At 47.7% G+C, this 26,111-nt stretch overlaps 1 protein-coding gene across 1 annotated transcript in view; it reads right to left on the bottom strand.

Moving 5' to 3' along the window:
• Window positions 1-26,111, bottom strand: part of PDXK (pyridoxal kinase) — a 664,932-nt gene that overhangs the window by 169,298 nt on the left and 469,523 nt on the right. Inside the window, exon 3 of the mRNA XM_069635674.1 lies at window positions 10,460-10,564. Within this exon, the coding sequence (XP_069491775.1) occupies window positions 10,460-10,564 (105 nt within the window). The remainder of the gene's footprint in view (window positions 1-10,459; window positions 10,565-26,111) is intronic.

Genomic DNA, 26,111 nt, shown 5'->3' with positions numbered 1-26,111 from the left:
GACGGAATCCGGGGTAGGCTGCGCCCGGAGGCATAGGGGGGCCGTGTCCGGGACCCGGTACTTTTTCTCGTACCGGTCTCTTCTAGCTGGCGTCGTGGAAGGGTTCTTGAGGAGGGAAAGGCCCTCATCCCAAATGTCGTCCAACAGAGGCACTGCGAGGACCGTCTTCCTCTTGGCCTCGCGCCGCTGATAAAGGAAGCCTTCCTTTTTCTTCTCCTCAGGGCAGAGTTGGAAAAGCTCGGAAGCCCTGGAGATCATGGAGTGGAAAGATCCGATCTCGTCGGGCGGAGAAGCCCTGGTGGGAGGCGACGACGGAAAATCCTCGTCGTATGCCTCGTCGTCCGTACCCGTCGCTGCCGTGTCAGTCCCCGTATCATCCCTTCGGGTGGACGGGGAGGAGGGCTGGACGGGGCGCGACGGTTGAAAAGGAGGTGGTGGATGGATCCTTCTTTTCTTGGTAGGGGGAACACCAGAAGGTCCCGGTTCTGGATCCCCCGACGGGAGAGGTTCCTCCGTCGGTAACGGTAGCCTCGTCCTTATCTCGGAGCATAAGGACTGTATGGCCAACAAAATGGCCGCCGAGTTGTCTTGCGGCGCTGGCAGAGGGGAATCCGACGGGCGAGCAGGGGCCCCGTCGGTATCCTCGACGATGTCGTCGTCGTCACCTGCGTCGGGGTCCATTCCGACGGGCTGGCCTTCTTCCATGCCTAGGCCGTGGCTTAAGACCTCGATCAGCTCCTCTTCTGAGGTTGAGGCCGAATCTACGACGACGCCCTGCCCCCCCTTCTTCTTCCCCACGGAGGGTTTCACGGGGGTCCTATCGATGGGCACAAAAGAAGACTCCCTCCGAGGAGGCAGGGAGATTCTGGGCCCTGAGGTCGCCACCACTGGTGCAGCCACCACAGGCTGAGCCAGGGCCGCCGCGACCGTTTCGATAGAGGGCTTGGTCGGATGGATCAAGGCCTTCACCACCTTAGGTGCGCTCACCGCCTTATCCTTGAGGGAGGGGGCACTGCCACGCTCCTCCTCTGCCTTAGAGCTCGACCGGGGCCTCTCCAGGAGCTTCGCCGGGTGCTCGGCCTTCCTCTTACCTGACCCAGAGCGTTGGCTCGTGGTTGATGGTGCCGGGGAGGGTGCGCCCTGCCTGGCGCCCGTAGAGCCCGACCGTTCGGCGCTCCCGGTGCCAGCGGACTCGCGGTGCTTGGCCTTATGTTGGGCCCCCGTCGCCGGGGCGCCCTCAAAGGTCTTAGAAGACCGCTCGGATTTCTTCTTCTTCTCGCCAGACGGGCTCTTACCCTCCAGCCAGTTGGCGAGACGTTGATGGCGGTCCTTCATGGTCCGTTCCGACATGTTGCCGCAAAACGCACAGTCCTTCTCCACGTGCGTCTTGTCCTCATGAAGGCAGTAAAGGCAGAAAGAGTGTTCGTCCTCCTTAAAGACGTTATGCAGCTGGCATCCAGGGCAGACCCTGAACAGCTTTCCGGGCGTCGAGCTTCCCTTCTCCTGGGCCATCTCCGAGACCGGCCTGAGAAGCTTCTGGAGTCCTCCGAAGTGTAGCTCGACGAAATCTTCACCCTTGAGGGGCACAGATGAATCCGACACGGGTCCCCGTTGATCGGATGTAGGATCGGTGGAGCTTGAGGCTCTTTTGACCGAAAGAATCGAAGTTTTTTGTGAAAAAGCGCGAAAAATAGCACTAACGCTCGAGAGCAATAGCACGAGGATCCCAACACATGAACGTGCGGTAAAAATCTGAAGATGGCTGCCAGAGGCGGTGCTTAGGTAGAGGGCAGTCATTGGCTGTGGTCAGTATGACGCAGAGACCAGTGATTGGTTATTACTACGAAAGACAGATCAGAAACGAAACTGATACTGGTTTTTTCTTTACCGAGGATTCCCAGCCTGACGACGGGGAATATTCATGAGCATGTGAATCCATGCCAGACCCCATGCTGGAGAAGTTAGTGTTATTGTTCTTTGACTGTTTCGCTGAAAGTGTTACAGGGTCTTTTATCTTTATATGTCGCAGGTTCTTATGCTCTGCTAGAACGACCACTCGTTCATTTGTCAATGAACGCTGATTTCCAACATTACTTTGATGGCTTGAACATTCTTTAGTCACCAATAGTGAGCCTTTTTCTACAGGCAGATCTTCGATGATGATAGGCGTCTGTTTCGGAACCTGAGAGATTTGCGAGGCCATATAAGCACCTACGGCCTCTCTAATCTCTTTTCGACGCATATCCGGGTCTTGCATCTCAGCTGTCTTGTCACTGATCTTTTTGGTACTCTCTTCCTGAGCACCTTTATGCAATCTGGTTGAGTCGGCACGTACATGATCTTTATTTTTATGCAAGTTGGATGAGTTCATAGATACATGATCTTTGTTTTTTTGAGTTGTAATTTCCATCAACAAATCATCCAACGGCTAGTACGGGACTATGATTATATTCCCAGCCGTTTCTTCAAGCTTTTTCTTCGTTCGTAGATTTTTGTATTCCCTCACCACTGCCACACTGGCACTTTGTGTTTGCTTTTGAGAAGCAACAATTCTTTTAATAAAGTGTTTTGAGGAGGATTTAACAGATGAGCCTGCTGTTTAATATTTTTAGGCTTCTTGGTCTGTATTTTTCCCAAAGTCTTGCCTCGAGTGTCATTATTTAGTTGAGTTGCAGCATGGCCTGGATGGAATATATCATACGTTTGCATTTTGGTGAAACATGCATATAAACAAGCCCGAACAGTGGGCTGCAAACTTGCCGCATTGCCCCCCCCACGCCTGACCCCCCATACCCCCACGCCCCCCCCCCGACGTGTACATTTTGCTCCGTCAGTCCCATTATGCAGCAAGCTTCTATTGCGTTTTGGTCCTCTAGGGTGCAGTTTGTGGTGACTGGGCTGGTGACTCAGTGGGGACGGCGTTGGAGAGGAGGGATGAGATATATGGGCCCCAAATGTCCGGGGGCCTCGCGTGGAGGGGCAGTGTCTTTATGAATTCCGTTTCTGTTTCTTGGCAATAGAGAATGTCTCACTGTGGCATTTTCAACTATTCCTTCCCTACAGCCCCGGACCAAATCTTGAGGTGCGATTGGCCGGATCACCACATCAAAACTAGGTAAGACCGTTGGAATCACAATGTTATTTGCTGCATTCTGGGTGGTTAACTGTTGGGTATGCATGTCTATTTGCACACTTTTATCCATTGTGCTGCAATGCACATGTTTTGAATTCTCCATTCTGGCAATCCACTCCATGATCTGTTTGATTTGAAGAGATTGCTGAGTCATTTTGTGCTCCAAGGATTCGAAGACGTGGCTAAGAGAGGAAATTGTAGTGTTGATGGCTGTTAAGGTGATTTCCAGCAACCATTGAGATGTGAACCCCTCATTCTGATTTCCCAAGACAGCAGGTCTCCTTGGAGTAGGGGCAACAAACTATACTGAGACGTTTGGAGATTGAGAGCCATTATGCTGAAACATGGCCGGTGACAGTGACAGATTTTGAGTTTGGATTTCGTCAGTGGAGCTTGCATGTAATGAAATGCCAGTAAATGACGGTTGAACAAGGTCAATAATAGAAGATTGTCTACTGAACTTTGGGGTCGACGAGGATAGACTCTCATTGAGTGTATTGTTTGTGTTAATCGAAATAGAGGATATATCCAAACCCAAGCGGGGAAGTGATCTTTCTCCATCACTTGACGTGTTATTTAACATCACAATGCCCATTTCATCTGTCAGTCTTTGGGCATTATTATGTGAGTATTCAGCCTGTTCAAGAGTGTCAGGCCGTGTACTGGGTGTAACCGGCTGAAGAGGCAGGGCTGTCTTCAAAGAATCGCTCCTGTGCCCTAGCTCCTCCGCTGTGGTACAATTTAAACCAGGTGCAACTGCAACTGGTAACTCCATGTCCAATTTGTTTGTGCTGCAAGGCACACAGAACCCATGGATGTCCGCAGCTGCCAGGTTTTTTCCATTCGCCGGTGTGAGCGTTTAGCTTTTCTTTGAAATGCGCCTCACAGACAGTGGCCTAGCTGAGTTCCTAACTCTCGCAGTTGTGATCGTTGCCGCCCTAGCAGATTTAAGAGTATAGATATGGAATAGTATAAACTATCACTTTTAAAAAGCCAATGATATTAACCACAAGGGAGATTATACAAACGCCTCGAATAATTGTCCACTCAACACAATGAAAACAGCGGGACTGAAAAGGTTGTTTGTTTAGCTGTGACTAATAATGCCCTGTGCCAAACGTACTCTGTTTAGACTACATCAAACATAAAGTACATACGTATGCATACAGACACAGGTAACTGCACAACATTAAGCAAGGAGAAAATACACCAATTAAAGCACAATACAAAGTGCCCCGAAGCTATCACAGTATGTGTGCCCCATTTATCAGCAGGAGCCCCCGCCACCCCATGTCAGCCGAAGACAGCCCTTTCTCAAAGCAGCACTTACACAAGAAGCGCACACGCATGACGTGCGAGTTCGTATGAAGATAAGGATTCTGATCTTGAAACACTTGTGTATAGGCGCGTTACAAATACCATATCATATCATATCATCCAAAAGGGTGGAGCTTGGGGCACTTAGAGTTTTCCACACACAAAATGTAAATAGTGAAAAGAAAGTTCAAATGAGCTGTCTATGTAGAGCAGTGCTGTGCAAGTCTTTAAGGTCTCTGTGGAGTGTACCAGTTAGCAGGTTTCCACGGCTTTAAACAGCAACTCGGGCATTAATGTGAAACAGAAGCAGGACATTCAGCGTTCCCAGCCGTAGACAGCCCTTTCAAAGCAGCGCTTACACCAGAAGCGCGCGCAAGAAGCGCAAGTTGCGTATGAAGATACGGATTCTGATCCAAAAGGGTGGAGCTTGGGGCACTTAGACAAGTTTTCCACACACAAACAGTTAGCAGGTTTCCACGGCTTTAAACAGCAACTCGAACATTAACGTGAAACAAAAGCAGGTCATTCCCTTTACTATTCTTGGGAAGAGTAGTTCGTCCAAGAAACGGTATTTAAACCTTAAGAGAAATCCAAAGGATTTCTCAGTGACAGTGCACTTAGGGTGCTGTGTGTCACTATACAAAAAGCAGATGCCTATGGAGCTTGTCAGACCCCAAAAACAGTGAAAACATAAAATCAAAATCAGGGAAAAACACATGATGAGTGAGAAAAAGGTCCCACTCACTCAGGAGTTAAAATTAAAAGTCCTAAATTCAGCAAAAGAGCTGGGGGTCTCTAAGGTGGGAGGAAATTAGCACAGAAATGAACATTCTCCCCAACACCTTTCCCACCCATTCATGCTCTGAATGTGGGTCCCTTGATTTCCATTTCTGAGCAATCACCACAGCCCCTGCCATCATCAAAATCACATAGACCTTGCGCTGTGCTTTGGTGGGTAGATGTTCCATTGCTCCTCCTAAACCCAAAATTGCCATGCCTGCATTACCCGTACACCTGATCCCCATAGTTTCCTCTATTGCCTCCCAAATCTTGTCCCACAAATGTTGGGTCTGCGGGCATTCCCACCAGATATGGCTCCACGTCCCCTCCTCCCTGCAGTCCCTCCAACATGCCTTAGACGTCGTTTGAAAAAATGTATGGCGTTTCACCGGTGTAAGATGCCATTGGTACATGAACTTTAACCACATCTCCTGTATTTGGACCGGCCTCGTAAGCTTGGGGATCTCTGTGACCAAGCCCGGTAAGTTTAGTGAGACCCATATGTAGTCAATCCTGGAGGAGGTCCTATGTACATGCGAATAATATGCATGGCCCCTCGTGTCGCCCATCTTTTCCCTCCATGTGACACAAGCAAGAACCTGTCTATCTTCTCACACCGTTCTTTCATCGATTTACCCTGGGTCCACCCCGCCCCCACTCCTGTCTGCCCAGTTCCCACACTATGTTGAAGTCGCCTGTCAATATAATTTGTCACTTGGCAAATCCTCCAAGCTTGTTCAGGATTTCCTTTATGTATCCATCTTGGCCTGAGTTGGGTGCGTAAAATGTGGCCAGTGTGTATAGTACTTCGCGCCTTGAAACACTTGTGTATAGGCGCGTTACAAATGCCATATCATATCATATCATACCCCCTTACTCTGCAGGATTATTGCTACGTATCTCCCATGAACATCTTTCTCCCAGTCCACTACTGCACTGGTAGAACTGTTTCCGAAATGCCACTAGTACCCCAGCCCTTTACATCCCCTCATTAGTCTGAAATATTGGGCGATACCCCTGTATTTTGAGTTTGTGCTTATCTGATGCTTGTACATGAGTTTTCTGTAATGCCAGGAGGACTGTTTTTTTTCCCCTTACAGGAATTTTTCCAGTTTCTTCCTTTTCATGGGTGAGTGTAACCCGTTGACATTCAATGAGATAATGCTAGTATCGCTGGTATTAGCCATTATGTGTACGCTGCGTGTCAGTAGTTGTTGCTACATTGGGTTCGTTATTGTCGTGGATGGGAATCCACCCCCACCCCTCCCAATCCGCTCACTGGGTGGACACAAACAGCCTCTAGCCCCTCCCGATCCACTCCCTCTGGGATTGAGGCCATACGAAAACCCAGCTCTGACCCGCGCAGGCTCTCCAAAGCCCAAGTAAGGAGTCCAGCTGCCCCCCACCCACCGGCTCCATCAACACAAATAGGATTGCCCTCGCTGGGCTCACTTATGGGTGCTTCTGTGGACTGTGCAGTAATTCTTCAAATCGATGTGACAACCCTCCACGCCTTCCTTTAGTCATTCATTCTGCTGTCCAGTTCAACCAGGGCCCCTTTCTTCTTAGTATACCTCTGCTTCACCGCAGTCCATTCCCATCCCTTCTTCCTGTCTTCTCTTTCCTTTCTTCATTCGACAAACCTGTGTCTTATTCCTCAAGCCCAAGTATTCTCATACCTTCATCGCATGATGAGATGCAGTGTTGCTGATTTTCCCACTCAAACACCAAACCAAAAAGGAAAGTTCAGCTGTATCTCGTGTCTTTGTCCTGCAGGTAGCTCACCTTTTGAGCAGAGTTATTTGTGAAAGTTCCTGGAAGAGTTGTAGCTCCTCCCCATTATGCGTTTGTTGCTTCAACTTTCTGGCTGCTACTAGAATCCCCTCCTTTTGACCGTAGTCAAGTATTGCCGCTAACACGTCTCTTGGTCTCGCTCCAGGTTCTTTCCTCAGCAGTCCAACTCTATGAACTCTGTCCAATTTAAGTTCGGTCTCTCCATCCAGGTCTATTAGGTCAATGAATATTTGCAGGACAGCAGCCTTGAGATCCTTGTCCTAAACATCCTCAGAAAGGCCCTTCACCCTGATGTTCGATCTCCTGGATCTATTTTTGAGATCTTCTGTCTGTAGTTCTAGGTTGTGTGTTGCACATGCCAGTTGTTCCACCAAATCGTCTGTTTATCGCACGTCGTCTGCAAGTTCCTGGAGCGCCATTTCCTCTGTGTCCACCCTTTCCTCCAGCTTAGTCACATCTCCCTTAATACCGTGCTGCGCTAATGACCAATCTTTCAGATCTTGTCCAGCTGTACTTGCACAGTTCCATCGATTGTGTCCCCAAATTCCTGAAAGTATCGCCGGAGAATGATTTGTGTCACCACCTGGTCTTCCCCAGAGTATTCTTGTGAGTCCGTCACTTGCTTTTCCGAACTTCTTTCCCCCTCGGGACAGAGTCCCATGTGTTTTTCGACATCTTTGATTATTGTTCACTCAGTCTTGAGGGATGCCCTGTGGATATGCGAGTGCATCTCCCCACCGTAACTACCTTTGCAAATAGTTGTGAAGGGATGATTGCTTGATTGTTGCCGCACTGGGTTCGTCAAAGCCGTGCCGTGCGAGTGTGGGCTGTCCTGCACTGGACCCCTGCTCTTGAGCGACTCCCTCCATGAAGCTAAACTGCAGCCAGCCTCATCGCCTCTTATGCACCTTAAAATGGCTACCCCGCCAGTCCTTCAGCGCTTTCCTTCCGGATGTTTTCTCCCCAGCCGGGTTCATTTTCATTTTTTAACAGTGTTTCTTGTCATCCCTCCTTCCACTCACAGTTCTCACCGTGTAGTCCTCGCAACCAGATCAAGGGGGTCCCGCCAGCGCTCTGTTCCCCGTTCCTCTCCCGTCTCCTGCGAATTGGGGCCCAGCGTTCGGCGCGCTCTGTTAGATAATGCTGCTTTGGCCGATCTATTCAATCCGCTCGAATCCACCGGGATGGGCTCCTTAATCAAGCTTGCGACTTCACCAATGTTTCTCGACACACAGTCCTCTCATGTCGCGCAGCCGGGGAGGGAATCTTCATACACAATTTGGTGGTTTCAGTGTTGAGGGGCAGGAGAGTGTCGTTTACGGTGCTCTCCTGTCAGCAGCCATCTTGGAATTAAGAAATACTCTCTAAGCTATACAGGGTTCTGGTGATGGCAGATACCACAGGGAGGCAAACATACAAAGAGTACTGGCCTTCGCAGAACGGAAGGGACATTTCTAAGGATTCTTGGGAGAAAGTTTATAGGGTAATGTTTTATGGTAATCTTTTTACAGCTGTGAGTGAGCACAATTTCAAAATTCTGCACGGTTGGCACTAGACCCCCTAAGCCTCTCCAAAATGTACAGCAGAGTATCGCTGCTATGTCCCAAAGAACGTGGCCAAATGGGCTCCCTGTTTCATATGTGGTGGTCGTAACCAAAAATTCAGATCTACTGTACCGAGCTTTCGAGCTGGATAAAGGAGATAGTGGGGGTCCCGCTTAAGCTAGACCTGCTGTAACTTTTACTGGGCATCCTCGTCGGGGACAGGGCAGAGTATTGATTCCCCAGATTGTGGGAAACAATGTTCAGGGCAGGGAGGCTGGCACTAGTCCAGAAATGGAAAAGTGAGATTGTTCTGACCAAATCAGCCTGGGTGCATAAACTATGGGACATATTTTATATAGAATTGTTGACAGCTATGGTGCACAACTGCATGGGGACGTTCCACCAGGACTGGAGCATGTTTATTCTAAAATGGGGATATAGTAAGCCCAGTACGCAATTCTAGGTATAGGTTGAATGCTGGGCAGCCATACTAGTACAGTATAAGCCTGTGGGAGCCAGGGGGCCAATCCCCACTGAGGTGGATAGATAAACGTTATCTTTCTACAAGTATGCATCTTGGGGGCTAGCCAAGTAGGTTAGTCATCTTTAGAGGTGTGATGGACTCATTTCCTGCCTTTATTTGTCTTTTCTTGATGATGTGAGTAGCTGAATGACCAGAAGCGTAATAGTTGATTGCTAGGGTGGGGTGATGGATGATAGGGGGGTTAGTTAAGCCTGGGTGTGATTTGGAGAACTGTAAGATGTGTTGTACCCTTAAGAAAATGTTAATACAAATGTAAGTTTAAAAAGAAAACCATTGTCGTTTCCTCTGCGCTTAACACCTGAAATATAGAATAACCTTTGAGACCAAACTAGAATGAAAGAAAGGCAATAATAAACCAGTTTGTGATTTAGTTCCCAGTCTAGTTCCACGAGAGTGTGGTGCTGGACAGTCGAAGAGACTCCGCGGAACAGCTTCATCTGCTCAGTGGTGCAGATCGAAAATAGTGGAAAAACAAGGCGATTGCGAAAATCTCCAAAAGGGAGCAACACATCTTATTAGGAACTGTGAGAGACATTGGGGGATGAGCTAGAAGGGAGTCATTCTCCTAGCCCCATGAGAACCTTGTCTGACGGTTCAGTTTTGGATGGATTATGGAGAACCCAGAACTTTTGTGGATCTTTTGCTTTGAACAACCTGAGAGGCATTTTGTTGCTTCACATACAGGAGAAGGGAGACCGTCTCCTGTATTACAAACAGTAGCTGCACTTTACAGTGTTTTGTAGTAGTGATAGGGAAAGAGTAGGAGCCGTTGTGACTGGGACGGTGCAAATACTTCCTGATGAGCACCAGAGTTTCTTTAATTTAGGTAGGGAAATCTCCTCAGAGCTAGGGATGAATAGGTTTGTTTTTAATTTAATAAATGTTTTTAGCAAGCACTAAGGCACCACTTGGTCAGTCTCTTCATTCCTTGTTGCCACAATTCTCATATATCTCTCACCTTTAGCTGAGAGGGTCTCCCCTCTCAGCCCCACCTCTTGACAAGGCCAAGATACTGACCTGGTCACATATATCCCTCTCAGTATATATCGCAAACCTGAAGACATATCATCTGACAAGACAGAACACAATAAGTAGAGAAAGATTACCACAATAAGTAGAGAATGAATCACATACTGAAACGGACGTTTCCTCTTTGGATATATCAAACACCTGTGGCCACATTCCTCTCAAGATATATCACACGACTAGAAACATAACAGTAACTAGAGACAGGGGTCTATCGGGACACATCACAGACTGGATGCGAGGTAATCATTTATGCTATCTCACATACCAGCAGACACGTTTTCTCTCTGGACCTCTCTCTCACCATTAGGGAAACATTACCTGTCAGCACGTAGTCGTATTGAGTCACATTGTTCAGTTTCAGTCCTTCGTACAGCTCATGGAGTTCCGATGAGTTTAAGACCTGTCCTTTCCAGTGCGCGTAACCTGCAGGAGGAGGAGACAACACAGACAGTGAGATTAGCAGTCACCAACGCACGGAGCAAGGTAGGACTGGAACCTACCACGGGGCTGCACACTGTGCCTCACAGAGACTGTGCAGACACACAAAGGTTGCACCTGTGTGTGCATAAACCCAAGCATCAAGAAAGGATCACGTCCAGATACCTAAAATAAACCATCTATTGGCAAAGGGATCCTGTTATCAAAGACATCTGGGGGATGAATCCTTTACTAAGCAAATATCAACTAAATGAGGGTGCCTTTCTTCATAAAGAAAGAGCTAGTATCTTCTAAAGCAAGTACTTTGTTCTCATAAACTTACAACTTTTGAAACGGGAGACCTTTGTTTCTATAAATCTACATCTTTTAAAAGGGGACTCATTTTATTCCTCTAAACATACATCTATCAAAAGATGAGTCCTTTATTCCAATAAACATGCATCTAGTCTGATGATGCTTTTGTAAACATGTATCTTTTGGCTGAGGAGCCACCTATTCCTGTAAAACTATTTGTATTGGGCAAGGAGTCTTGTTTTTTGGATGTTTACATCTAGTCAGAGACAAATCCTTAACACCTGTTTGAACTGCAAATATATTTCCAAACCCCATATAAGGCAGTAGCAAACAGAAAAGACAGGTGCATTTCTTAACTGGGGAACCACGAGAGTATTTCCATCCTCCGAAATTGTCCACTGAACCCAGATTTGTCTTGGATTTATTCGGGTTTCACACAATGAGCCTCACCTTTAGACGGTAAGATACATGTAATATGCTACATTCCTAGTGGAGCACCCCTTCACCGTGGGCTCTTGATCAACAACACCAAACCTCCTGCTTGTACACTTCCATGTTACCCTCCCATGTGGCAGTACCTGCTTGCAGGGGGTGGCTACACCACACGTAATCAGTCACCTCCTGGGAACTGATGTCCCAGGTAGCATTCTCTCCAGATCTTAGGAAAAGTCAAGCCTTTCCTCCACAGCCACGTACCCCCCTGGTGCTGTACAATAGTGCCAGCCAATCGTAGCTTCTATCACGTGGCTTCTATCAGCTCAGCCACACCCTATCGATAATCATGGCTTCAGTTCTGCCATGTGTGGGGCACGCCGCACGCTCGGCGCTCATAGAAAAACATACAATATACCCTCGGTGTCCACATGCCCATAATCATATATTTATAGAAGGAGCCCATATTCCTGTAAGTATCAAGTGCATGAGTAAATATAAATCTACTGAGAGGGGAGTCCCTTACTCCTGGAAACCTCTATCTGTTGGGAGAGTCCTTTATCCACGTGTATATGTTTTCACATAATGGACAATTTGATACATACATCGAACCACTTGTTCTTTACCTATTAATTGTAGTTGCACTGCTAATAGAGGTTAAAGATGATTGTTTATCATCAAATATCTTTTAGCTAAGTAGTGTAAGGAAGGCATGGCATCAATAGGACCACAGTTCAAGGGTGTTTATTGAACTTTAACAAGGGTGTAGTAAACGCCTATCTAAACCTAAATCTATAGATGGGAGCAAGCTACGACCATCAAATAATAAAAATGCAGTCCTAGTGGAGTCTGGCCAAAATAAAAGGGCCTATATTAAAAAACCTATTGCTAATCATTACTGCTAATTTACAAACAGTGTGGGGTAATGTTCATGAAAAAAGAAAGAAGTGTTCACAAAATGATATGCCAGGATGATCGGGCAGTTGGCCTCGCTTCCCCACACTTTCAGCACAGGGCAAGGGGTGGGGGGTTCGAGCAAACCACACACTCTGGCTTCTTTGACACGAGGATACAGTTCTACTGTGCCCAAGTCTCTTTTCTCATCAAAGTCTGTTGATTCAGAGGGCCTGTTGTGCAAAAATACGATGCACAGTTCTTTTGTTCTTACAAATATTCAACACAGGTGCTTTACCATAGATCACCCTCAGCCGGGCTCAGATCCTACTTTTCACAAAGTTCAGAGAATATTTGTTTTCTCGGGTGACCCATCAGATCCTTCCCCTTTTGAATTAGTCTCCCTCAGCCGGGCCCGGACCAATTGTAGTACACCTTGGTTCATCAAAGACTTTCGAATGTGCACCGCATTTAGCTTGACCCGTAGCAGAACCACTTCAATACAAACTTCCCACTTACAAAACAATTGCCATTCAGTTGGATACGTAACAGTCCTTCGAATGAGCACCAACGTGGCGCCGGACCACTCTGTATATGGTATCTCACTTGGCCTTCCAAAGTTCATTTACTCCTTTGGTTTCCAATTATATTCATGTCGCTCATCACATGCTCTCATACATTGTCCTCTTTGGATTCCTTCATACAATGTTGCCTCTTGCAACCTTGGTTCCAACTCAAGCTGGTTTGGTATCAGTATGTCGGACTCACCGGCTGTGCCGTCTTTACTGGCTCTGCTTTGTTGTAGAGCCAAGGACAGTACCACAGCGGCAAGCGTTCCTCTCCGCCTTGGCTATCGACGCGGGAGAGCCCCGGGTACCTCTGACACACACTGCACACCTTTCTTCAGATTTAACTCTGGGTCTTATGTTTTAGTCTGGAGGGCTCGTGAAAGTAGTGGTTTTCCTCTGAAAAGGTCAAGGGCACTTCCCTCCTTGCAACCTTCTCTGGTCTTTCCGTCTTTCTCCTCGTATTAAACTGCCATCTCTGAACTTCTGCTTTCTTGTGTGTTTTGCCTTGCTCAGAGAGTGCTTTCAGGCTCCACCTTTTGTCAGTGTGATGGAAGTGTGGTGTGTGTAATTATCAGTAATTACCGGTCTCTGTCTGATCCTTGTGTTGGGACATGTCAAATGTACGGCTCAGGTGTTAGTCAGTTTTCTCTCGCAGTGAGCGGTCCATGAGAAAGTGTTTGTGTCGGAAAAGGGTGGCAGGTTGATTTCCTAAGTATCCTACCTGATAGGATAGGGAAAAGGCTTTACCGTGAAGGAGATATCACGTATCACCTTCCGGTATCCCACTCCCACTCCCCGAAGACCCCCCATCCAGGTAATCCTCCCACACTGACCCACCCCCAGGAACTGGATCCAAAAGCAATGGCCGTGTCCTGGCCACCTGGATGACAGATCTCCGGGGACTAGCGGGTGAGATACCTTCTGGTTTCTCACATACCATTCCCCTATGCAATGTAGCCGCATCTGTTCCACAAGGGAACCAAGAGAGGAAATAAACGTTTACTTGGTCTTTGCCCTTTCGGGGCTCCACAGTGAAACAGTAGGGTCACAGGTCTAAGAACCATTACATGACGAGTTTTTTTTCGCTGGCTGATCCAAACTAGTGGAGAATGATCTGTGACAAGTGTGTGATCTTTCGTCCAAGGAGGTAGTATCTAAGGTGGATAACTGCACACCTGATGGCAAGGGCCTCTAACTCCAGCACTGTCAGAATGCACCAAAGTATCAACCGAAAAGGATACAATATTCAAAAGGATACAGGAGGTAGGGTCTTCCGGATCCCTGTTCACCCGACTTGATAGTCGTGAAGTCAACAAAGACCTTCCAAATGATACAACCCTCTGGCTGATAAAACAGGCAGAGCGATGGATCACTGGAAAGGGCGTGGGTAAGGTATAGTAATCCAGCCTAGGACAAATTAAAGTATCATGAATAACTGCTCCAACCTGAGTATGATGAGTTAGATAATGACAGGAATGATCACACTGACCTGTATCTCTGGGTAGAACAATCCAGAAGTCTCTTGATGGATTTGAAATGAAGAACAAAACGACAGGGAAGGGAAAATTAGTAAGGGAGACTTATCCCGGACGGAACAAGGCTCACGCTAGATACGGGTTGAATTCACCACAGGATAGCGTCCAAAGTTCAGTTCAAAGTCACTTCCAATAATCCTTGAAAGGCTTCCTTCCCACTTAGGGATCAATCCTTCTGTTAATTCCACAGATGCAGGAGTTAGAAGAAAATAGTGTTTGAAGACAACGTGAGCGTGTGGATTTACACGCGGGCAGGAATCGCGCAGCCTGGGCCAGCCGCGTGTGAAGACAACGTGCGCGTGTGGATTTACACGCGGGCAGGGTTCGCGCAGCCTTGGCCAGCCGCACTTGAAGACGAAGAGCGCGTGTGGATTTTACACGCGGGCAGGATTCACGCAGCCTGGGCCAGCCGCACTTGAAGACGAAGAGCGCGTGTGGATGTTACACGCGGGCAGGATTTACGCAGCCTTGGCCAGCCGCGTATGAAGACAAAGAGCGCGTGTGGACTCTACACGCGGGCAGGATTCACGCAGCCTGGGCCGGCCGCACTTGAAGACGAAGAGCGCGTGTGGATGTTACACGCGGGCAGGATTTACGCAGCCTTGGCAAGCCGCGTATGAAGACAAAGAGCGCGTGTGGACTTTACACGCGGGCAGGATTCACGCAGCCTGGGCCGGCCGCACTTGAAGACGAAGAGCGCGTGTGGATGTTACACGCGGGCAGGATTTACGCAGCCTTGGCCAGCCGCGTATGAAGACAAAGAGCGCGTGTGGATTTTACACGCGGGCAGGATTCACGCAGCCTGGGCCGGCCGCACTTGCAGACGAAGAGCGCGTGTGGAATAGCACGCGAAGGGATAGCTCCAGGAATCAGCGTGTGGCGGAACACACGCTATCGAAGGCCCAAAAGTAGCTGTAGGAATATACCAGGATGTAGATCAGAGGTTCAGCTACACGACGCCAATAGAGACGATCAGAAGCAGCGAGTGAAGTTTCTACGCTGCTTAAATACGTGATACCGTAGTTCACGTGACGAAGCAAAAGTCACGTGAAGTTAGCGACGTGAAAAGTGTAAACGTCGTTTTCCCGGTAACGTATCGAATAGCCTCCATTTGGAGTAGAACGGTCTAGCTGTTCTACGAGCGTAGCGTCCAGCATGCATGACAGTGCCATCCCCCAAAGGGACAACCTCTCCCCTTCTTGTGTGGAAGCGCTTCAATAAAGCAGGAGCATGAATGTTGGAAAGAGGTTCCCAGGACCTATCTTCGGGTCCATAGCCCTTCCAGTCCACCAGATAAAATGGTCTACCAGAACGGAGTTTCATATCCAGTATGTCTTGTACCTCGTATTCATCAGACCCCCGCACAGAAATAGCAACAGGCCGTACCGGCAGTCTAGTAGTGTCAGAGAAAGGCTTGATGAGCGAGACGTGGAATACAGGATGCACCCGCCATCGTTGTGGCAAAGCCAGACGTACAGCAGCAGGATTAAGAACATGGAGCACAACATACGGACCGATGAATCTAGGCAACAATTTCTTTTTGCCCGGAATTCTTAAGTTCTTAGTGGATAGCCAGACTTTCATCCCAGCCTTATAGACAGGTGCGGACACCCTATGAGCATCGGCATAGAACTTGTCACGTCGTTTGGCCTGCTCCAAATGCTGCTTCACCTTTCTTTGTAATCTCTTCAGATCACGAAGCGTACGGCCTGCGGCAGGCGTGTCCAGGGATAGACCGGAATCTAGAGGTATTGATCGGGGGTGTTGTCCATAGAGAGCATAGAACGGTGAAGTGCCTATGGCACTATGATAAGAGTTGTTATAGGCGAATTCAGCCGCCAGCAGTACCGTGAGCCAATCCGATTGGTATTGCAAACACAGACACCGCAGATATTGTTCCATAGTACAATTGACCCTTTCGGTCTGTCCGTCGGTTTGAGGATGATAAGCGCTGGACATTCTATCATCAATTAGTAATGCAGATGTTAAGGCTCTCCAAAAGCGTGACGCAAACTGCGAGCCCCTGTCAGTAATGATTACTGATGGTAGACCAAAGAAACGGAATATATGTTGGATGAATAGATCAGCCAGAACAGTAGCAGTTGGTAAACCAATACAAGGAATAAATAGGGCCAATTTAGTGAAATAATCCACTACGACCCATAGGGTATCATATCCTTGATTTGGGGGGAGTTCCACCACAAAGTCCATAGATATCATGTCCCATGGTTTGGTAGGGACAGGCAGGGATTGGAGTAAGCCCACTGGTTTACCAGGAGTATTTTTACATTGGATACATACAGAACAAGAAGATACGTAGTTTATAACGTCTTTTGCCATGGATGGCCACCAGCACCACCTTTTGAGCAGGTCCAGTGTTTTCTTCTGTCCAGGATGGGCTGCAATCAAGGAATCATGATTCCATTTGAGGGCTTTATCCCGCATTGAAGGAGTTGATAGATAAAGCACCCCCTGTGTGAATGGTAAACCGTTATGCACGTCTAGATTCATATCCTGGACTACTTGTGGATTATTTTTTACCCACTCTTGTATTTCGGTTTTTAAGGATGGTTGAACCGAACAACCACAAATCACATGATCTGCCAACAGCTGGATCTGTACTTGTTTTTCTTCCTGCGCCTCTTTACTCATACGGGACAAAGCGTCCGACTTAACATGTTCTCGGGCAGGACGATAGGTGACCTGGAAATCGTATTGGGCAAAAAAGACATGCCATCTGGCCTGACGGGCCGTAAGGCATTTCATGGATTTGAATGCTTGGAGATTTCTATGGTCAGAGTACACCAACACCTGTTGTTTGGCCCCAAGAAGATGATGACGCCATTCTCGGAAGGCATCTTTGATAGCCAGTAGTTCCCGTTCAGTAACGGTGTAGTTCCGTTCATATGAGGTGAGTTTACGAGAGAAGAAAGCCACTGGGTGTTCCTCCTTGGTTTCTGTGCAGACTTGTGAGGGCACTGCGCCAATAGCGACACTGGATGCATCCGCTTCAACGACAAACTGGCGATCAGGATCCGGATGTTGAAGCACGGGTGCAGTGGTAAATGCTTCCTTCAGTTTTTCGAATGCTGCTTGGGCATGTTGGTTCCAACAGAAAGGTACTTTGGAACTAGTTAAAGCCATCAAAGGAGCTACTGTTTTGGAAAAGGAATGGATGAATCTGCGATAGAAATTCGCAAAGCCCAAGAAAGACTGTAGCGATTTGACGTTATGTGGAATTGGCCAATTCAAGACGGCCTTTACCTTGGAACGACTCATTCGAGCACCTAGATTGGTAATGTCGTAACCAAGGAATTCCACTTCCTGCGAATGAAAGACACATTTTTCGGCTTTCACATAGAGGTGGTTCTCCCTAAGTCTTTGTAGGACTGTAGAAACATGTCTGACGTGTTCCGATAGAGATGAGGAGTAAATCAAAATGTCGTCCAGATAGACAACCACAAATCGGTCCATGATGTCTCTGAATATATCATTCATGAAGAATTGAAATGTGGCGGGAGCATTGCACAGACCAAAAGGCATCACCAAATATTCGTAAAGACCATACCGTGTCTTAAAAGCGGTCTTCCATTCGTCGCCTTCACGAATGCGAACCAAATTGTATGCACCTCGCAAGTCCAGTTTGGTGAAGTAGCTGGAAGTGCCTAACTGATCCAACAGCACGTTTATTAGCGGTAAGGGGTATTGGTTTTTGATGGTGATATCATTAAGTGCCCTGTAATCAATGCAGGGTCTGAGGTCTCCCTCTTTCTTAGGAACAAAGAATAGAGGAGATGCAGCAGGAGATTGCGAGGGTCGTATAAAGCCCATGGCTAGCGCCTTGTCAATGTATTCCTTTAACACGACATCTTCTTTAGGTGTTAAAGAATAAACACGGCCTGTAGGAATTTTGGCACCCGGAATCAGTTCGATAGGACAGTCGTACTGTCGATGAGGAGGTAATTGTTCTGCCTGGCCTTTATCAAAGACATCAGCATAATCAGCGTATTCGCATGGTATGATATTGTCGCATTGATGTACAACGCTGATAGCAGAATCCTCCACCACAGAGGCCAATATGTGTTGTTTATTTGAGACCTCCTGACTGGTAAAGCAATGTTCGTTGCAATGAGTCGAAGGATATTGGAGCGATCCCGAAACCCAGTCAACAGTAGGATTGTGAAGGGTTAACCATGCAAGACCAAGTATGATCTCGTACTGCGGAGCAGCAATAACATCGAAGACGATTTCTTCTGAATGGTTATTTGATAACGTCATCCGAACAGGTACCGTCTCCTGGGTTACCATACCAGAAGTTAACACAGATCCGTCCACGGTATTCACCGTTTCAGGTTTTTTTTTGTTTACTAGGGGTAAGGAACGGTTCTTGGCATAGGTGATGTCTATATAATTGCTGGTGGCGCCAGAATCAACCATGGCCTTGGAAACCACTTCTCGCTCATCACAATGTAACGTCACCTGAACTATTACAGGTGCATGTTTAGGAATGGTACTGGAGTCCGATGAAACACTCGACATAGGGACTCCTGCTAATGTCGAGTTTTGGCGTTTCCCGCACGCTTGACGGGTTTTTTAGGACATGTTGCCAATAAATGCTCGGAAGAACCACAATACATACATAAGTGGTTTTTTCTTCGGTTCTCCCGTTCTGTATTGGACAATCGGCCTCTCACGGCGCCTATTTGCATGGGTTCAGGGTCGTTAGAGATGACTGCTGGTGTCTCTGACCGCCCCGAGACTGGCATGAAGGGCTTTTTCTCTCCCTTTCGAGCATTCCTTCGGGCGTCGATTTGTAGAACCAAATCAAGCAGCTCTGGGAAACCCGTAGGAACCACAGGAACAGTAGATAAGGCGTCTTTCAGTTCTTCAGAAAGACCCTTGTAAAAAACAGCCGTTTTCTTGCTGTCAGGCCATTGGGTTTCCGCCGTCAGTTGATTGAACCGGGCGACGTAAGACATAAGGGGTTGGCTGCCTTGTTGTAGGTTAAGCAACTCCAAATCTGTGGCTTGAGTAGAGTAACGCATGTCAAAGACTTTACTCATAGCAGTCAAGAGATCGTCACAATCGTACAACAAAGGGCTATTAGTTTCCAACAAAGGGTTAGCCCAAGCAGCAGCCGTGCCCCCTAAATGGGAAAGCACGAAGGCTGCTTTTGTGGTTAGGTCAGGAAAAGATGTAGGACGGCAAAGGAAATGGAGTCGGCACTGGTTTACAAAGGTTCTGTAGGTTTTGGGATCACCCGTGAACCTTTCTGGAGGGGCCAAGGGAAACTGAGTGGGCATAACCACGTTAATAGTCTCCTGTGGGGGTGCCGTAGTCCCAGATCCGGATGCGGTAGCCATCGGCGCTTGTGTTCCCTGAGGACTACCATGTAGGGCGTCTTGCATAACGTCCATTCGGTGCCGTAACATGTCCTGTGCAGTAACCATTTTGTTTCTCAAATCGTGGATCAACTGTGTCAAAACAGTTAAAGGATCCGTACCCTCCATGGCTTCTGATTCTGTCAGAATGCACCAAAGTATCAACCGAAAAGGATACAATATTCAAAAGGATACAGGAGGTAGGGTCTTCCGGATCCCTGTTCACCCGACTTGATAGTCGTGAAGTCAACAAAGACCTTCCAAATGATACAACCCTCTGGCTGATAAAACAGGCAGAGCGATGGATCACTGGAAAGGGCGTGGGTAAGGTATAGTAATCCAGCCTAGGACAAATTAAAGTATCATGAATAACTGCTCCAACCTGAGTATGATGAGTTAGATAATGACAGGAATGATCACACTGACCTGTATCTCTGGGTAGAACAATCCAGAAGTCTCTTGATGGATTTGAAATGAAGAACAAAACGACAGGGAAGGGAAAATTAGTAAGGGAGACTTATCCCGGACGGAACGAGGCTCACGCTAGATACGGGTTGAATTCACCACAGGATAGCGTCCAAAGTTCAGTTCAAAGTCACTTCCAATAATCCTTGAAAGGCTTCCTTCCCACTTAGGGATCAATCCTTCTGTTAATTCCACAGATGCAGGAGTTAGAAGAAAATAGTGTTTGAAGACAACGTGAGCGTGTGGATTTACACGCGGGCAGGAATCGCGCAGCCTGGGCCAGCCGCGTGTGAAGACAACGTGCGCGTGTGGATTTACACGCGGGCAGGGTTCGCGCAGCCTTGGCCAGCCGCACTTGAAGACGAAGAGCGCGTGTGGATTTTACACGCGGGCAGGATTCACGCAGCCTGGGCCAGCCGCACTTGAAGACGAAGAGCGCGTGTGGATGTTACACGCGGGCAGGATTTACGCAGCCTTGGCCAGCCGCGTATGAAGACAAAGAGCGCGTGTGGACTCTACACGCGGGCAGGATTCACGCAGCCTGGGCCGGCCGCACTTGAAGACGAAGAGCGCGTGTGGATGTTACACGCGGGCAGGATTTACGCAGCCTTGGCAAGCCGCGTATGAAGACAAAGAGCGCGTGTGGACTTTACACGCGGGCAGGATTCACGCAGCCTGGGCCGGCCGCACTTGAAGACGAAGAGCGCGTGTGGATGTTACACGCGGGCAGGATTTACGCAGCCTTGGCCAGCCGCGTATGAAGACAAAGAGCGCGTGTGGATTTTACACGCGGGCAGGATTCACGCAGCCTGGGCCGGCCGCACTTGCAGACGAAGAGCGCGTGTGGAATAGCACGCGAAGGGATAGCTCCAGGAATCAGCGTGTGGCGGAACACACGCTATCGAAGGCCCAAAAGTAGCTGTAGGAATATACCAGGATGTAGATCAGAGGTTCAGCTACACGACGCCAATAGAGACGATCAGAAGCAGCGAGTGAAGTTTCTACGCTGCTTAAATACGTGATACCGTAGTTCACGTGACGAAGCAAAAGTCACGTGAACTTAGCGACGTGAAAAGTGTAAACGTCGTTTTCCCGGTAACGTATCGAATAGCCTCCATTTGGAGTAGAACGGTCTAGCTGTTCTACGAGCGTAGCGTCCAGCATGCATGACAGTGCCATCCCCCAAAGGGACAACCTCTCCCCTTCTTGTGTGGAAGCGCTTCAATAAAGCAGGAGCATGAATGTTGGAAAGAGGTTCCCAGGACCTATCTTCGGGTCCATAGCCCTTCCAGTCCACCAGATAAAATGGTCTACCAGAACGGAGTTTCATATCCAGTATGTCTTGTACCTCGTATTCATCAGACCCCCGCACAGAAATAGCAACAGGCCGTACCGGCAGTCTAGTAGTGTCAGAGAAAGGCTTGATGAGCGAGACGTGGAATACAGGATGCACCCGCCATCGTTGTGGCAAAGCCAGACGTACAGCAGCAGGATTAAGAACATGGAGCACAACATACGGACCGATGAATCTAGGCAACAATTTCTTTTTGCCCGGAATTCTTAAGTTCTTAGTGGATAGCCAGACTTTCATCCCAGCCTTATAGACAGGTGCGGACACCCTATGAGCATCGGCATAGAACTTGTCACGTCGTTTGGCCTGCTCCAAATGCTGCTTCACCTTTCTTTGTAATCTCTTCAGATCACGAAGCGTACGGCCTGCGGCAGGCGTGTCCAGGGATAGACCGGAATCTAGAGGTATTGATCGGGGGTGTTGTCCATAGAGAGCATAGAACGGTGAAGTGCCTATGGCACTATGATAAGAGTTGTTATAGGCGAATTCAGCCGCCAGCAGTACCGTGAGCCAATCCGATTGGTATTGCAAACACAGACACCGCAGATATTGTTCCATAGTACAATTGACCCTTTCGGTCTGTCCGTCGGTTTGAGGATGATAAGCGCTGGACATTCTATCATCAATTAGTAATGCAGATGTTAAGGCTCTCCAAAAGCGTGACGCAAACTGCGAGCCCCTGTCAGTAATGATTACTGATGGTAGACCAAAGAAACGGAATATATGTTGGATGAATAGATCAGCCAGAACAGTAGCAGTTGGTAAACCAATACAAGGAATAAATAGGGCCAATTTAGTGAAATAATCCACTACGACCCATAGGGTATCATATCCTTGATTTGGGGGGAGTTCCACCACAAAGTCCATAGATATCATGTCCCATGGTTTGGTAGGGACAGGCAGGGATTGGAGTAAGCCCACTGGTTTACCAGGAGTATTTTTACATTGGATACATACAGAACAAGAAGATACGTAGTTTATAACGTCTTTTGCCATGGATGGCCACCAGCACCACCTTTTGAGCAGGTCCAGTGTTTTCTTCTGTCCAGGATGGGCTGCAATCAAGGAATCATGATTCCATTTGAGGGCTTTATCCCGCATTGAAGGAGTTGATAGATAAAGCACCCCCTGTGTGAATGGTAAACCGTTATGCACGTCTAGATTCATATCCTGGACTACTTGTGGATTATTTTTTACCCACTCTTGTATTTCGGTTTTTAAGGATGGTTGAACCGAACAACCACAAATCACATGATCTGCCAACAGCTGGATCTGTACTTGTTTTTCTTCCTGCGCCTCTTTACTCATACGGGACAAAGCGTCCGACTTAACATGTTCTCGGGCAGGACGATAGGTGACCTGGAAATCGTATTGGGCAAAAAAGACATGCCATCTGGCCTGACGGGCCGTAAGGCATTTCATGGATTTGAATGCTTGGAGATTTCTATGGTCAGAGTACACCAACACCTGTTGTTTGGCCCCAAGAAGATGATGACGCCATTCTCGGAAGGCATCTTTGATAGCCAGTAGTTCCCGTTCAGTAACGGTGTAGTTCCGTTCATATGAGGTGAGTTTACGAGAGAAGAAAGCCACTGGGTGTTCCTCCTTGGTTTCTGTGCAGACTTGTGAGGGCACTGCGCCAATAGCGACACTGGATGCATCCGCTTCAACGACAAACTGGCGATCAGGATCCGGATGTTGAAGCACGGGTGCAGTGGTAAATGCTTCCTTCAGTTTTTCGAATGCTGCTTGGGCATGTTGGTTCCAACAGAAAGGTACTTTGGAACTAGTTAAAGCCATCAAAGGAGCTACTGTTTTGGAAAAGGAATGGATGAATCTGCGATAGAAATTCGCAAAGCCCAAGAAAGACTGTAGCGATTTGACGTTATGTGGAATTGGCCAATTCAAGACGGCCTTTACCTTGGAACGACTCATTCGAGCACCTAGATTGGTAATGTCGTAACCAAGGAATTCCACTTCCTGCGAATGAAAGACACATTTTTCGGCTTTCACATAGAGGTGGTTCTCCCTAAGTCTTTGTAGGACTGTAGAAACATGTCTGACGTGTTCCGATAGAGATGAGGAGTAAATCAAAATGTCGTCCAGATAGACAACCACAAATCGGTCCATGATGTCTCTGAATATATCATTCATGAAGAATTGAAATGTGGCGGGAGCATTGCACAGACCAAAAGGCATCACCAAATATTCGTAAAGACCATACCGTGTCTTAAAAGCGGTCTTCCATTCGTCGCCTTCACGAATGCGAACCAAATTGTATGCACCTCGCAAGTCCAGTTTGGTGAAGTAGCTGGAAGTGCCTAACTGATCCAACAGCACGTTTATTAGCGGTAAGGGGTATTGGTTTTTGATGGTGATATCATTAAGTGCCCTGTAATCAATGCAGGGTCTGAGGTCTCCCTCTTTCTTAGGAACAAAGAATAGAGGAGATGCAGCAGGAGATTGCGAGGGTCGTATAAAGCCCATGGCTAGCGCCTTGTCAATGTATTCCTTTAACACGACATCTTCTTTAGGTGTTAAAGAATAAACACGGCCTGTAGGAATTTTGGCACCCGGAATCAGTTCGATAGGACAGTCGTACTGTCGATGAGGAGGTAATTGTTCTGCCTGGCCTTTATCAAAGACATCAGCATAATCAGCGTATTCGCATGGTATGATATTGTCGCATTGATGTACAACGCTGATAGCAGAATCCTCCACCACAGAGGCCAATATGTGTTGTTTATTTGAGACCTCCTGACTGGTAAAGCAATGTTCGTTGCAATGAGTCGAAGGATATTGGAGCGATCCCGAAACCCAGTCAACAGTAGGATTGTGAAGGGTTAACCATGCAAGACCAAGTATGATCTCGTACTGCGGAGCAGCAATAACATCGAAGACGATTTCTTCTGAATGGTTATTTGATAACGTCATCCGAACAGGTACCGTCTCCTGGGTTACCATACCAGAAGTTAACACAGATCCGTCCACGGTATTCACCGTTTCAGGTTTTTTTTTGTTTACTAGGGGTAAGGAACGGTTCTTGGCATAGGTGATGTCTATATAATTGCTGGTGGCGCCAGAATCAACCATGGCCTTGGAAACCACTTCTCGCTCATCACAATGTAACGTCACCTGAACTATTACAGGTGCATGTTTAGGAATGGTACTGGAGTCCGATGAAACACTCGACATAGGGACTCCTGCTAATGTCGAGTTTTGGCGTTTCCCGCACGCTTGACGGGTTTTTTAGGACATGTTGCCAATAAATGCTCGGAAGAACCACAATACATACATAAGTGGTTTTTTCTTCGGTTCTCCCGTTCTGTATTGGACAATCGGCCTCTCACGGCGCCTATTTGCATGGGTTCAGGGTCGTTAGAGATGACTGCTGGTGTCTCTGACCGCCCCGAGACTGGCATGAAGGGCTTTTTCTCTCCCTTTCGAGCATTCCTTCGGGCGTCGATTTGTAGAACCAAATCAAGCAGCTCTGGGAAACCCGTAGGAACCACAGGAACAGTAGATAAGGCGTCTTTCAGTTCTTCAGAAAGACCCTTGTAAAAAACAGCCGTTTTCTTGCTGTCAGGCCATTGGGTTTCCGCCGTCAGTTGATTGAACCGGGCGACGTAAGACATAAGGGGTTGGCTGCCTTGTTGTAGGTTAAGCAACTCCAAATCTGTGGCTTGAGTAGAGTAACGCATGTCAAAGACTTTACTCATAGCAGTCAAGAGATCGTCACAATCGTACAACAAAGGGCTATTAGTTTCCAACAAAGGGTTAGCCCAAGCAGCAGCCGTGCCCCCTAAATGGGAAAGCACGAAGGCTGCTTTTGTGGTTAGGTCAGGAAAAGATGTAGGACGGCAAAGGAAATGGAGTCGGCACTGGTTTACAAAGGTTCTGTAGGTTTTGGGATCACCCGTGAACCTTTCTGGAGGGGCCAAGGGAAACTGAGTGGGCATAACCACGTTAATAGTCTCCTGTGGGGGTGCCGTAGTCCCAGATCCGGATGCGGTAGCCATCGGCGCTTGTGTTCCCTGAGGACTACCATGTAGGGCGTCTTGCATAACGTCCATTCGGTGCCGTAACATGTCCTGTGCAGTAACCATTTTGTTTCTCAAATCGTGGATCAACTGTGTCAAAACAGTTAAAGGATCCGTACCCTCCATGGCTTCTGATTCTGTCAGAATGCACCAAAGTATCAACCGAAAAGGATACAATATTCAAAAGGATACAGGAGGTAGGGTCTTCCGGATCCCTGTTCACCCGACTTGATAGTCGTGAAGTCAACAAAGACCTTCCAAATGATACAACCCTCTGGCTGATAAAACAGGCAGAGCGATGGATCACTGGAAAGGGCGTGGGTAAGGTATAGTAATCCAGCCTAGGACAAATTAAAGTATCATGAATAACTGCTCCAACCTGAGTATGATGAGTTAGATAATGACAGGAATGATCACACTGACCTGTATCTCTGGGTAGAACAATCCAGAAGTCTCTTGATGGATTTGAAATGAAGAACAAAACGACAGGGAAGGGAAAATTAGTAAGGGAGACTTATCCCGGACGGAACGAGGCTCACGCTAGATACGGGTTGAATTCACCACAGGATAG

Source organism: Ambystoma mexicanum, chromosome 7p (assembly GCF_040938575.1).
Source record: "Ambystoma mexicanum isolate Mex_15411 chromosome 7p, UKY_AmexF1_1, whole genome shotgun sequence".
In the NCBI taxonomy this organism is placed as follows: Eukaryota; Metazoa; Chordata; class Amphibia; order Caudata; family Ambystomatidae; genus Ambystoma; species Ambystoma mexicanum.
This window is presented reverse-complemented; position numbering and strand designations above follow the sequence as displayed.